This window comes from Furipterus horrens, unplaced genomic scaffold, assembly GCF_987537825.1.
Source record: "Furipterus horrens unplaced genomic scaffold, mFurHor1.1.pri manual_scaffold_4, whole genome shotgun sequence".
In the NCBI taxonomy this organism is placed as follows: Eukaryota; Metazoa; Chordata; class Mammalia; order Chiroptera; family Furipteridae; genus Furipterus; species Furipterus horrens.
The window spans coordinates 172006893-172020270 of record NW_028327174.1 but is presented as its reverse complement, the minus strand read 5'-3'; the positions used below and the strand labels follow the sequence as shown (position 1 = coordinate 172020270).

At 51.2% G+C, this 13378-nt stretch overlaps 1 protein-coding gene across 1 annotated transcript; it reads left to right on the top strand.

Moving 5' to 3' along the window:
- The first annotated feature begins 692 nt into the window (after positions 1-692).
- NOL6 (nucleolar protein 6) lies at positions 693-12694 on the top strand. The gene is made up of 26 exons (XM_090274283.1): positions 693-947; positions 1747-1953; positions 2039-2155; positions 3630-3809; positions 4350-4518; positions 4725-4859; positions 4944-5107; positions 5191-5311; positions 5519-5577; positions 5661-5762; positions 6348-6463; positions 6629-6806; positions 6964-7086; positions 7252-7400; positions 7550-7625; positions 7878-8015; positions 8165-8282; positions 8364-8518; positions 8621-8784; positions 9186-9338; positions 9564-9661; positions 10397-10521; positions 10657-10746; positions 11150-11344; positions 11449-11550; positions 11723-12694. Exons 1-26 carry the CDS (start codon positions 894-896, stop codon positions 11870-11872), a joined length of 3438 nt encoding a protein of 1145 aa, XP_090130409.1. The 5' UTR covers positions 693-893; the 3' UTR covers positions 11873-12694.
- The last annotated feature ends 684 nt before the right edge of the window (positions 12695-13378 follow it).

The window sequence follows — 13378 nt, the reverse complement described above, 5'->3', positions numbered from 1 at the left end:
GGAGTAGTTGACTTCTTGTAGGAGGTCAGGAAATATTCCAGATTGAGAGAAGACAAGAAATATGACTTAATTAATGCATGATCTTGCATCAAGAAATAAAACGTTACTATGTAAAGGATAATAGTATAAGATAGTTGGCAAAATTTGAATATGGACTTTATTTAATAGTATTGAACCAAGGTTAAATTTCCTGAATTTTATAATTGGACTATGATTATATGGTTGTTCATTATATTACTATTGCAACATTTAAGTAAATTTAGAAAATTTAATAATTAACTGGGGAAAAGCTATTAAAATAATCTAGGGGCAAAATAATGTAACAAACTAAAATTGACAGTAAAGACAGAGAAGAGTGAATAAATTCAAGATACATTTTGGAAGTAGAAATAAGGAGACTGGTTAATGGCTATGATGCGGCGGATGAGAAAAAGGAGACGAATCACTTGGGTAAACAAACAAATCCTCCCCAGAGGGCCAAAATTAGCTCCGCCCTTGCCCTTTTGACCCAAGCGGAGGAAGTGAGAAAAAGGAAGCGATCGCCTGGCTGCCGACAAGCTTCCTGTTTTGTGTCGCAAAAAGACCGTAAATCAAATCCTGTTTGGCTCCTCCCGCATAATGGGCGGTTCTTGAGTGTGACAGAAACCAATGGCGAGCAATTCGTCCGGGCACTTGTCCAATGGCTCTGGAGCTGGGCGGAATCCCGAGGCACGAGGCTTGATGGCATGCTTTAGTGCTTCCTTGAGGTTACCGCAGTGCATCTTTTGGAGGGTGCGGAAGATCTGTTAGGGGGTTCAACTTATGCGGAGGGGCTTCGGCAGTTCTGTCGCGGTGGAACGAAGTGGTGCCACCGACTTTAAACCCGAAGTGAGGGAGCAAGACGACCCGGAGAGATGGGGCCAGCTCCTGCGGGAACACAGCCTTGCGGAGCTGCTGGGGAACCGGAGGTGGGTGAGCTTCTGGGAGGAAGGGATGCTCAGCGTGTAGGAGGTAGTGAAGCCTCAGCGCTCGCCAGCAAGGGGCACGAGGGCGACATCCTCGGGAGGCTCCATTCGCCCCATGCTTACAGCCTGGGGCACATGGTGGCGCTCCTAGAACGCTCCACTAAGGCTCTCCCGGGTATAGGTTTGTGGTTGGGGGCGGAGTTCAGGGCTGTATTAGAGGTTTGGGATCCCGCAGACCAGGGTTTGAAATCTGCTCACAGTATAGGCATACCAACTGTGGAACCTCGAGCTCACGAGACTTACTTCAAGTGCCCGTTTTCTTCCAGGATTATTGTGAGGACTGGATGACTTACTGAGTATGCTCTGCGGAGCCAGTAGGTTCAAGTTCTTTCCATTGCTAATTGAGCACTAATGTATACAGTCTATAGTCAGGACTTTTTAGGAAAGGTGGAACCTGGCAGGATTTGAATAAAGCGAGAACGGAGATGGCATTTACAGCAGAAGAGGAAGCACCCTGGTACATGGTACCTGGAAATAGAAGGAGCTCATGCATTGTTTAGGGAGGGCCCAGTCAGTTACTTCCCCTGCCAACTCCAAGCAGTGCTCCATGATAGTGTGGTCAGGTACACAGGGAGTCCTCAACCAAGGAGTTCTAAGTCTAGAGCTCAGTAATTATCCTGAGTTTTACACAATCTGACTCCCATTCAAAAGAGGGACCAGAGCAGGTAAATCTTTTACCTACATTCTCTTATGGTGGCACAGGCAGTGGGTGTTGAACATCTCTTCTTCTCACTGGCCACAGATGATGGAGCCTGCTCTGGAAGGCACAGTCAAGAAGGGGAAGAAGGAGTCCTCAAAGAAGTGTACAGTGGCTGGGTCTTCAGTGGAGGGCTTCCTGCAGCCGGTGAAGCTTAGCCGGGCAGAACTGTACAAGGAACCTACCAGTGAGGAGCTGAATCGCCTTAGGGAGACCGAGACCCTGTTCCACTCCAGCTTGCTTCGTTTACAGGTACTATTGCGTGGCTGGGGCTTATGTTAGAGGGGCAGACCTGAGATCCTGAGGCTGAAGGACTCTTCCCAACCCCCTCTTACAGGTAGAGGAGCTACTGAAGGAAGTGAGGCTGTCAGAAAAGAAGAAAGAGCGGGTTGATGCTTTCCTACGGGATGTCAACCAGCGGATCATGAAAGTGCCCTCAACCCCTGAAACAGAGGTGAGACCCATGATATAGGGAACTGTGAAGCCCAGAAGAGGTCCTTAGTGGGAGCATCTAGAACAGGGGTCTTGCTATTCTCTAGAGGGGTTAGGGTGCTAAAGAGCTTATTCTCACAGCCAGGAGGCTCCGTTGTGAGTGCAGTCAGTCACATGTTCATTCATTTAGCAAACATTTATGTACCTTACAGTAGGTTCTTAGGCTGCCTCAGTGAACAAAGCAGCCTATGTTCTAGTGCTGGGGATATGGGCAATAGATGATAATCACGACAAGTAAACTGTATAGCAATGTTAGAAGGTGGTTAGCACAATGAAAAAAGGAAAAAGGACAGGGTAAAGGGATTATGGGAATATCAGAGGAGTGGTTTACAATTTTATATGTATACGTATCTATTTTATTGATTGATTTTAAAGAGAGAGAGAAAGAGAAAGAAACATCAATTTGTTGTTCCATTTATTTGGGCATTCACTGGTGGTTTCTTGTATATGCCCTGACTCTGAATTGAACCTGCAACCTTGGTGTATCAGATCAGCTCTCTAACCAACTTAGCTATCTGGCCAGGGCAATTTGCAATTTAAAATAGGGTGGTTGAGGTAGGCCTTACTGAAGTGACATTTGTGTGAAGATTTGAAGGAAGTGAGTTAGCCGTACAGATATCTAAAGGAAGAGGAGCATTCCTGGAAGGAAAAACAGTCAACGCAGAAGTACATATGGAACGAATGAGTGGAAGATAGAAGGAGATGAGTTCAGAAAGGTAATGGAGGAAGGAGCACTTCATGCAGCGTCTTCTGCACCAAAACAAGACTTAAGCTGTTGCTATGGGTGAAGTGGGAGACTACGGCAGAGGGTGGGGATTGTAGGACAGTGATGTGATCTAACGTCAGTTTTAAAAAGTTCACTCAGGCCCTGGCTGGTGTGATTCAGTGGATTAAGCACCGGCCTACAAACTGAAAGGTCCTCAGTTTGATTCCCAGTCAGGGCACATGCCTGGATTGTGGGCCAAGTCCCCAGTTGGAAGCATGCAGCAACTGTTTGATGTTTCTCTCCCTCTCTTTCTCCCTTCCTTTCCCTCTCTCTAAAAGTAAATAAGTAAAACTTTAAAAAAGTAAAAAGTTCACTCAGGTTGTTATGTTGAAAGTAGAACAGTGGGATAAAGGTGGAATCAGGGAAATCAGTTAGGAGCCTCTTATGCAGTGAAATGGTGGGGGCTCAGACAAGGGTAGAGAAGTAGAAAAATGGTCATGTCTGGATGCCTTTTGAAAGTGAGATGGGTGTTCTTAACAGGTGAGTAAGGTGATTTAGTGTTTTTGGCTTGAGCAACTAGTATGGAGTTGCCTTAATAGGGAATAAATGTTTATAAGAAGATCAGAAGTTTGGTTTTAAATATGTTGACATTCTGTATTTGAGCAGTGTACTAGTCATCCAGGAAACATGTTCAGAAGTCAATCAAATCAATAATTCTCTGTGTCCACAGCTGACTGACCAGGCCTGGCTCCCAAATGGAGTACAAGTCCCTTTACACCAAGTGCCATATACTGTGAAGGGCTGTTTCCGCTTCTTGCCCCCAGCCCAGGTCACGGTTGTAGGCAGCTACCTTCTGGGCACCTGCATCCGGCCGGACATCAATGTGGATGTAGCACTGACCATGCCCAGGGTGAGGCCCAGAGTTCAGGGGATGGAGAGACCTGCCACTGTACCACCTACAATTCCCAGGGTCCTTTTATTTTTCCCACCTGCCACTTGTTAGTGGATTGAAATCTGAATTCTAAATCAGAAGAATAGACATGGGAGGGGGAGAAAGGGAAAAAGAAGGGGAAGGGTCTAGTCAAGTAACTACTATAAATGACCCATGGACATGGACATCAAGGTGGGGATTGACTGGGAGAAGGGGGAGGTGGGCAGGGCAGGGGAGAGCTGCGGGGGGAAAATGGGACAATTATAATAGAACAACAATTAAAAAAAAAACAAAACTAAAACTAAAGAATAGACCACTGTAGTGGTCTTTAGAGGGCTACTTAGATGAGCGCTTGGGTCAATTGCCACCCCTTTAAACCCTTGTGAAATGAGTATGGTGTTGCTAGCCCTGACTCAGGCACTCTGGCCAGTGGAGAATCTTGTGGCTTCATCTGGGCCCCCAGGCTCTTCACAGCAGGTACTTACGTGCCTGGCCATTTCTTTTCCTGACCCTCTCCAGGAGATCCTACAGGACAAGGATGGGCTGAACCAGCGCTACTTCCGCAAGCGTGCCCTCTACTTGGCCCACTTGGCCCACCACTTGGCCCAAGACCCCCTTTTTGGCAGTGTTCGCTTCTCCTACACCAATGGCTGCCACCTGAAACCATTGCTGCTGCTGCGGCCTCATGGTGGGAGGCACACACTGGGCAGAGGGCACAGTGTGGGGTGACAAATCCAGTGAGGGAAGCACAGGGCCCTTAAGTCTAAGGCAAGAGGTTTGAAGAGGAAAGTATAGGGGCCTCAAATTCTGAAGTGGAGTGCATGGGGCCCTCAAGTAGGTGAGGGGTGGTATAAGGGGGGCTGCAGGGTTTCAGCACCCTCTGTCCCCTCCCAGGGAAGGAAGAGCACCTGGTCACTGTACGTCTTCATGTGTGCCCTCCATCTGACTTCTTCCGCCCGTGCCGCCTGCTGCCCTCCAAGAACAATGTGCGCTCTGCCTGGTATCGAGGCCAGAGTTCTCCAGGGGATGGTGAGCAGGCACTGGTGTCAAGGTGGAGCTGGATGGAAGGGTGTTATGGGAACTTTTCTCACGGCTTTTCCTTTCCTCCCACAGGTAGTCCAGAGCCCCCCACACCCCACTATAACACGTGGGTCCTACAGGACACAGCCCTCGAGTCCCATGTGCAGTTGCTGTCAACTGTGCTGGGCTCCGCCTTGGGGCTGAAGGACGGTGTGGCACTTCTAAAGGTCTGGCTGCGGCAGCGAGAACTGGATAAGGTGGGTTGGGAAAGGCCTGGCTTCCTGTCTCGCTGCGTGGTGACCTGGCTCTGAGCTTGGGCCTCTCTCCATCTTTCTTTCAGGGCCTGGGAGGGTTTAGTGGGTTCCTTGTCTCCATGCTGGTTGCCTTCCTTGTGTCCACACGCAAGATCCATACCACCATGAGCGGCTACCAAGTCCTGCGAAGTGTCCTGCAGTTTCTAGGTAAGACGACTAGATTCAAAAAGGCCAAGGATTCCACTCATCCTAGGAATCATTCCTCTTGCTTTGTCAGGGATACGTCAGTTTCTTGCCATCAGACAGTTGAGCAGGCTGAGTCCCAGAGACAGTTTCAGTTGGAGGGTGTCACTAGGTCTGGGTCCCCAGAGAGGGGAATGCCTTCTGACACTCATCTTCTCTGGTTCACTTCAGCCACCACAGATCTGACAGTCAACGGTATCAGTTTATGTTTCAGCTCAGATCCCTCCTTGGTGAGTGGGGCAGGGCTAAGTCTGGGCAAGGAAACCTGGAGGTAAGGCCCCAGCCGTGACTGGCTTCTCTCTACCCCTCCAAGCCGGCCCTGGCTGACTTCCACCAGGCCTTCCCTGTTGTCTTCCTGGACTCCTCGGGCCGTCTCAACCTTTGTGCTGATGTCACTGCCTCCACTTATCACCAGGTACCAATGGTTCCCCACTCGGTTTCCCAGATATAGTATTCCCTCACTTACCGCATATATTATGTTCTAGACCACCCCCCACCCCCCGCAATAGGTGAAAATCTGCCAAGTAGGAACTGTACATTTATTTTAGTATTTATATATATTTTGAGGCTTTATAAACCCTTCCCACACACTTACAAACCATTTCCAGTCCCTTATTAATCTTTCCCACTCCCTTATTAACCTTTTCCACACTTTTGTAAACACTACTTATGTTCTTAAACATATTCTACTCTTAAACCTACGTAACTTTAACAACATACATATACAGTACCTCAAAATCCCGCAATATAGTGAAAATCCGTGATAAGTAATTAAATACTTTAAAAAATCCCATGATACAGTGAGGCCATGATAAGTGAACCACAAGATAGAGAGCGACTACTGTATCCCATCCCAGCCTCTGTCTTCTGCCAGTACCAGAACCTCAGAAAACTCCTCTCCAAAGAGCTTAGGTTAGGCATGACTTTTGAGCCCTTGGGTCAATGAAGAGGGGTACTGTACACTGGTGGCGGTCTCACATCTGAGTCCCTGTGGCCACAGGTGCAGCATGAAGCACGGCTGTCTATGGTGTTGCTGGACAGCAAAGCGGAGGACGGATTCCAGCTGCTGTTGATGACTCCCAAACCCATGATCCGGGCTTTTGACCACATCCTACAGTAAGTGTAGGGGTGACAGAGTATGTCAGTGGGTCCTATTTCCCTAGGGCTATAGTGAGGGGGAAGAGGTCCTCAGGCAGCTGCTCAGATTTCCCTGGTTATGGGGTAATACTTGAGGCCAGCAGTACCTGAGTCTCCCTCTGTCCCTTTATGCCCCATCCTCAGCCTCTGTCCACTGAGTCGTCTGCAGGCAGCCTGTCACTGGCTGAAGCTGTGGCCTGAGCTGCAGGACCGTGGTGGGGACTATGTCTCAGCTGCTTTGGGTCCACTGACCACACTCCTGGAGCAGGGCCTGGGGTCCCGGCTACACTTGCTGGCCCACTCTCGGCCCCGAGTCTCAGAGGTGAGGTGGTGTGGGTCAGAGAGTTTGTGGATCAAAAGGGGGTTGGATTCAGGGTCCCAGGAGCTACAAAAACTCACCATCCATCTAATTAGAAAGTGGGTTTCCAGACTACACTGGAGGACTCTTGGGTTTAGCTCAGCCTTTCTGCACTCTGCAGTGGGACATCAGCCAGGAGCCACCAAAGCACAAAGACTCTGGGACCCTGACTCTGGGATTGCTCCTCCGTCCTGAGGGACTGACCAGTGTCCTTGAGCTGGGTCCAGAGGCCGACCAGCCCCAGGTGAGGAGCCCTGGGGTTTGAGAGGTGATTTGGCCCTGTCTTGGGAATCCCGGCATATGCACCTGATTGAGGCCCCTGGGGGAGACTTCTGACAGAGCCCTTCTTTGTTGATCTCTCCGATCACTCCTTTGTTGATCTCTCCGATCACTCCTTTCCTCTCCTCAGGCCACTGACTTCCGCCATTTCTGGGGATCTCGCTCAGAGCTCCGGCGTTTCCAGGATGGAGCCATTCGGGAAGCTGTGGTCTGGGAGGCAGTCTCTATGTCCCAGAAGCGCCTTATTCCCTACCAGGTGGTCACCCACCTCTTGGCACTGTAAGTATTAGCATTTGAATACCAGAAGGCAACTGTGGGCTGGGGGAGCCTTTCAGGAGGGTCTGACCCTGGCTTTTGGGGTGAGTAGTTCACATCCAGCAGCTAACTCCTAGCCCCCAGTGTATACACTGTCTGTGCCCCTCTTCCAGCCATGCTGACATCCCAGATACCTGTGTCCACTATATGGGGGGCCAACTGGATGCATTGACCCAAGGCTTGAAAGAGGTAAGGACCTTGATTCAGGACTGCAGTCAAGGCTAAGGATTGTAGAGGAGCCTGTGGCTAGATTGGTTGGGGGTTAGAGCCCTTACCGCCCCAGCCAGGCTGCACTTCCTGGAATGTCCAGCAGAGGGGACACTGGCTCCACAGCAGCCCTAGCCATTGCAGATGTGGGGGTGGGGGCGGAGGCGGGGTCGGGGGGGGTGCGAGTTGCAGTTCTGCAGGGTCCTGGCCTCCTGACTGTTTTCTCCCTCAAAGACAAGCACAGGTGAGGAGGCCCTGGCAGCTGCCGTGTGTTGCTATGATGAACTCAGCCGCTTGCTGTGGGGGCTGGAAGGTCTCCCGTTGACTGTGTCTGCTGTGCAAGGAGCTCACCCAGTGCTGCGCTACACTGAGGTGAGGTACAAGAGGGCAGGGAACCCTTTCCGCTTGGTGATTCCCACCTCTGCTTCACCATCCCCCCACCGCCACCAGTATCCTCCCTTCCAACTCCTGACATCCCTTCCCAGTTCCAAGCCCCTTCTTCAGCCCTCCTTATTCCATAGGTGTTCCCACCAACTCCAGTCTGGCCAGCCTACTCCTTCCATGAGCGCCTTCGAGAGCAGGCCTCACTGTTGCCCCGGCCTGACAAGCCCTGTCCAGCCTATGTGGAGCCCATGACTGGTGAGGGGGCTCTTAGGAGGGGATGACAGGGACTGTTCCCACCCCAAACCCCAGTCTGAGACTGCTCACTCTTCTCCCCAGTGGTATGTCACCTGGAGGGCAGTGGTCAGTGGCCACAGGATGCTGAGGCCATACGGCGGGTTCGAGCTGCCTTCCAGCTGCGCCTGGCAGAGCTACTGACGCAACAGCATGGGCTGCAGTGCCGGGCCACAGCCACACACACTGATGTCCTCAAGGTTAGGCTGGTGCAGGGTGAGGATACCTCTGAGCGTGGGGAGGGGAGTGTCAGGGTGCTCCAAGCCGACATGTACCTCCCATCCCATGTTCTCTTCCAATAGGATGGGTTTGTGTTCAGGATTCGTGTGGCCTACCAGCGGGAGCCCCAGATCCTGAAGGAGATGCGGAGCCCTGAGGGGATGATCTCATTGAGGGACACGCCTACCTCCCTCCGCCTTGAGAAGGACACAAAGCAGTTGCCCCTGCTCACCAGTGCCTTGCATGGGTATGGCCACCTGCACAAGCTCCTCTGTCTATAGACCCTTTTTTGCCCCCATTCAGTTCTTCTGGCCACCTGTCTCTCTGAGAGGCCAGATGGAATAATATTTAAGGATATGAGTTCTGGTGTCAGGCAAGTTTTAGAATCTTGACCTTGACATTTCACTGGCTAAATCCCTTTGGGCAGGATTCCCCACTGGACCTATTTTTCTTATCTGTAAAATGGGAATAATGCTAGGACCAACCTCTGGAGTCATTAGTTAGGAAGACATGAGATGACACATGTAATGCATTAGCACAGAGCCCAATGTTGGATAAAGTTTTAATAAAATAGTAGTGCTAGGGCTGAAATGCTGTTCTTGAGCCCTGAGTGCCCAAGTCTCATTGCTACTCCCTCTTTCCCCCCAGACTCCAACAGCAGCACCCAGCCTTCTCAGGCGTGGCTCGACTAGCCAAGCGGTGGGTGCGTGCCCAGCTCCTGGGTGAGGGGTTCACTGATGAGAGCCTGGACCTGGTCGCTGCTGCCCTTTTTCTGCACCCTGAGCCCTTCACTCCTCCCAGGTGATTCCTTCTACCTTTTCCCTCTCCAGGAAGTTCCCCTTGGGGCCTGTTTTCATTCCTCTTGCTGTACCTGCAGTTCAAATGGGAGGGGGTGGCTGAAGCAAGTGACAGAAGGGGTTCTAAGACATACCCTCAATCCATGTCAAGGAGTCTAGGCTTCCTAGACTGCACAGGAAAACTAGGGATGTGTGGCTGGACCCCACCTTGCTCACTTCTTCTCCTCAGCTCCCCCCAGGTGGGCTTCCTTCGGTTCCTTTCCCTGGTATCAACCTTTGATTGGAAGAACAACCCCCTTATTGTCAACCTGAACAATGAGCTCACTGGTAAGTGGTGGGACTTCATGGATTGCAGAATATGGCAGGCGGGGGTTTTCTCTGTGAATCCGTTAGGTTTTCTCTGTGCCTCCCCTATCCCAGGTAGTGTAACACCTGACCCTGACTTCCTTGGGGTGGAGAATTAGTAGAAGGGAGAGGCCTGGATCAAGCCTTTAGGGAACTCTGAGACTGTAGAGATGTGGTTTGCCCACATGCTGACCAGAAACAGAATGGACTAGGGCTGGTAAGCAGGCTACCTGGAGGGCTGTGAAGGGGAAGGGGCACTCTGAACCACAGGTGAGAAGACTTATGGTGAGGAGCACTGAACAGTCCAGATTAGAGCAGATACCCAGCCAGACCTTTTAGGGGTTGGGTAGGAGTGGTGTTTTCTGGTTGTAATATGAGGAGCTCCTGGTCTCAGCAGAAAGGAAGGTGTCAGCTTTCTAATTCCCCAGGTGTGTGGGAGCATAGGGTGGGAGGGGGCCGGGGCAGGCCTCAGCTTGTAGAGGCCAGAAACCACCTGGGTGCTGGGCAGTGGAAAATTCTGTCTCTGGACTGAGTCTGGGAGTGTAATGCTCTGCTAAGATGAGGCAAATTCAGTGTCCCTTTCATTGCTTTTGCCACCTGGGAGAGGGGCATTGGAAAATCCTTTTAATGGATAGCTGCAGGGTATATAGTAGGAGGCAGCCAAAGCGTATCTTGTGTAGAGGGGTAAGCTGATCCCAGATTCCTTCTTGTCCACAGTGGAAGAGCAGGTGAAGATCCACAGTGGCTTCCTGGCAACTAGAACACAACTCCCTGTCATGGTCATCATTACCCCTCAGGATCGCAAAAGCTCCATATGGACACAGGATGGACCCTCGTCCCAGGTTCAATCCCATCTCTGCCCCCAAATGTTTTTCCTCCCTTGAGGAAAAAGCAAAAAAAAAAAAACAAACTTAGCCTGAGCTAAGAGAGAGACCTGTGGTCAGGTCAGACTTATTTGCTACATATGTAACCCCCAGATCCTACAGCAGCTCGTGGTCCTGGCAGCCAAGGCCTTACCTATCCTAGAAAAGCAGCTACTGGATCCCCGGGGGCCTGGAGATATCAGGGTAAGCCACTGACCAAGACCGACTCCAGGGGCTCTGGGGGTTCTGCCTCTGAACCATGGAAGTGTGGAGCTCTAGGAGCCCTCAGAGGATGGCAGTGCCCTTATTTGGTGAGACAGTCCAGAGGAGGCATGGAGGCTGCCCAGGGTGACTGGCAGTGACAGAGTCTGGAGGAGAGCCAGGCCCCAGCTCCATCCAGGCCTCATGTTTCTGACGTGTGCTCCTCGTGCTGTACCTAAGCTAGCACCAGCTGGGTCTTAGTGTTTCTGCCTTCAGATGAACATTCAGGCCCATAATGGGTGGTCACACAAAGGGGAAGGGAGGAGTCAAGGTGGGCATGTAGAGGGGTTTGTGGTCAGCTCCCAACTCTACGTGGGCACTGTTGACCCTCCATTTCCTTCCTCAGACAGTGTTCCGGCCACCCTTAGACATGTATGATGTGCTGATCCGCCTATCTCCCCGCCACATCCCCCGGCACCGCCAGGCTGTGGACTCGCCAGCTGCCTCCTTCTGCCGTGGCCTGCTCAGTGAGCCAGGGAACTCGTCCCTGATGCCCGTGCTGGGCTATGATCCTCCGCAGCTCTATTTGGCACAGCTCAGGGTAGGTCCTAAAGGACTGACTGACCCTGGGGAGGAGACTTCCAGGTAGAGCTGGGGCTATGGAAGTGACTGTCCTGTAATCTTGTCTATCCTGCCCTTTTCTAGGAGGCCTTTGGGGACCTGGCCCTTTTTTTCTATGACCAGCATGGTGGAGAGGTGATTGGCGTCCTCTGGAAGCCCACCAGCTTCCAGCCTCAACCCTTCAAGGTGTGCTGGCTGGTGACAGCCATCTGTTTCTGAGTGTGTACATGTGCTTCCATGTGGGCATGCATGGCTGTGTGGCCTGCTCCATGAGTGACCCTGTGTTAGGTGTGAAGTGGGTGTGGGTGTGGATGTCTGGGTGTGCCTCTGTGACACTTCACTTCTCTGATTCCTCCAGGCCTCCAACACAAAGGGCCGCATGGTGTTGTCTCAAGGTGGGGAGCTGGTGATGGTGCCTAATGTAGAAGCAATCCTGGAGGACTTTGCCATCCTGGGAGAAGGCCTGGTACGGGCTGTGGAGGCCCGAAGTGAGAGGTGGACTATATGATCTCTGGTCTTAGGAACAAGCCGTAGATGGACAGTAGCACTTTAGACCTCTGGAACAAGGTGTCAGTGGTGGGACCTCCACCCTTGCTGCATATGGACCCTCCATGGAGAGCCTGCTGGCTTGAACACACTGAATTGTCCCCAATTTTCTGTCTAATGCCCTGGTATTGAGGCAGGGGCCCAGAGAAGATGTGGCACTTCCTGAGGATCACAGAGTACCAGCACTAAGTGGTGGAGTGGAGCTGGTAGATCATGTTGAAGGGGCGTAATGCCCTCCTATGTTGGTTCTGCTGCTTTCCGGTGAGGACATGCAACAGCACAGAGGACAGGAAGAGGCTGGGTGGGTGAAGGGAGGAGGAGTGGTGGTTCCCCAGTCTAGGTGAGATGCAGAAGCACAGAGTGCTGCCCTGGCCTCTCAGTGTCTGACTCCCTCCGCCTCGGTGCCTCTGCCCATTCGTGTCACTGACCACCCTGAGTGTGCTGCAGTGGAGGCGCAGAAGTGAGCTAGACCAAGTCTTGCCCCAGGAGCGCCAGTGTCCTGGAGGAGGGGAATGCTGCTTCCTGTCAGCCTGATCCACAGCCCCTTCCTGCAGCCTCTCCCTTCTCCATCTCCCCTAATCCTTCTGTTTTTCTGGACTCAGATCAAAAGTGCCTTCTCCTTAAATCCTTCCCACTCCCCCAGCCTGAGAGGTTCTTTCCTTCCTCAGAAATATCAGAGTAGTTACTGTCTGTTCAGTTCACTTTGCAGTCATGAACAGCACCATGAACTTTTCTGTTGTCTTAAATTCTGGTTTAAAATTAAATTACTTATTTTCTCCGTGTTCTTGGTTTGTCTGCCTTTTTCACAGGGTTTTCACCTTGTCTCTATATGTAAGCTCTTTGGGGGCAGGGAACATGTTTGAACGTAAGACTCGTGGCATCCAGTACAGTGTGCTGTACTCATGTAGGGTGTAGGTGTGTGCAGAAGGGGCACTTTGTCCAGTTAGATGGAAGGCCGGAAGGCCACCAAAAGACTTGAAGGAAAGGAGAATGAGTTTGTGATCTCTGTCCAGAATGGGAGGGATACTGATGGTAAAAGACAGAACCTGAGAGAGAATGGAAAGTTGATGTTTATTCTGATAACTGCTGAGCCCTATTATTTTGCATATCTTATTTATGGGAATTTGATCATGCAATCATACCATCCCGATGAAGGACACAGTTTTAATTATACTAATTTTCTGAATGAGGGAACAGGTTCAGTGGTGGGCAGGAGCCCGTTTGTGGAGGGGCTTTAATGCCTGGCTATGAGGCTTCATCCTCAAGGTGATAGCCAGAGATGGGAACTCTGGCCTCCAAATTTGTCCCAGTTCTGTTGGTCTTTGTGAACCTATGCCAGTCCCTACTTGTCATTGTCATGGGATAGCTGGGCTTCTGGTTGAAATTAACACATCGAGTACAGGGATTGGCTTCATAAGCTGGGGACTGCCTCTCGCGATGCTGCACACTTAGGAACTCCAGACAGCAA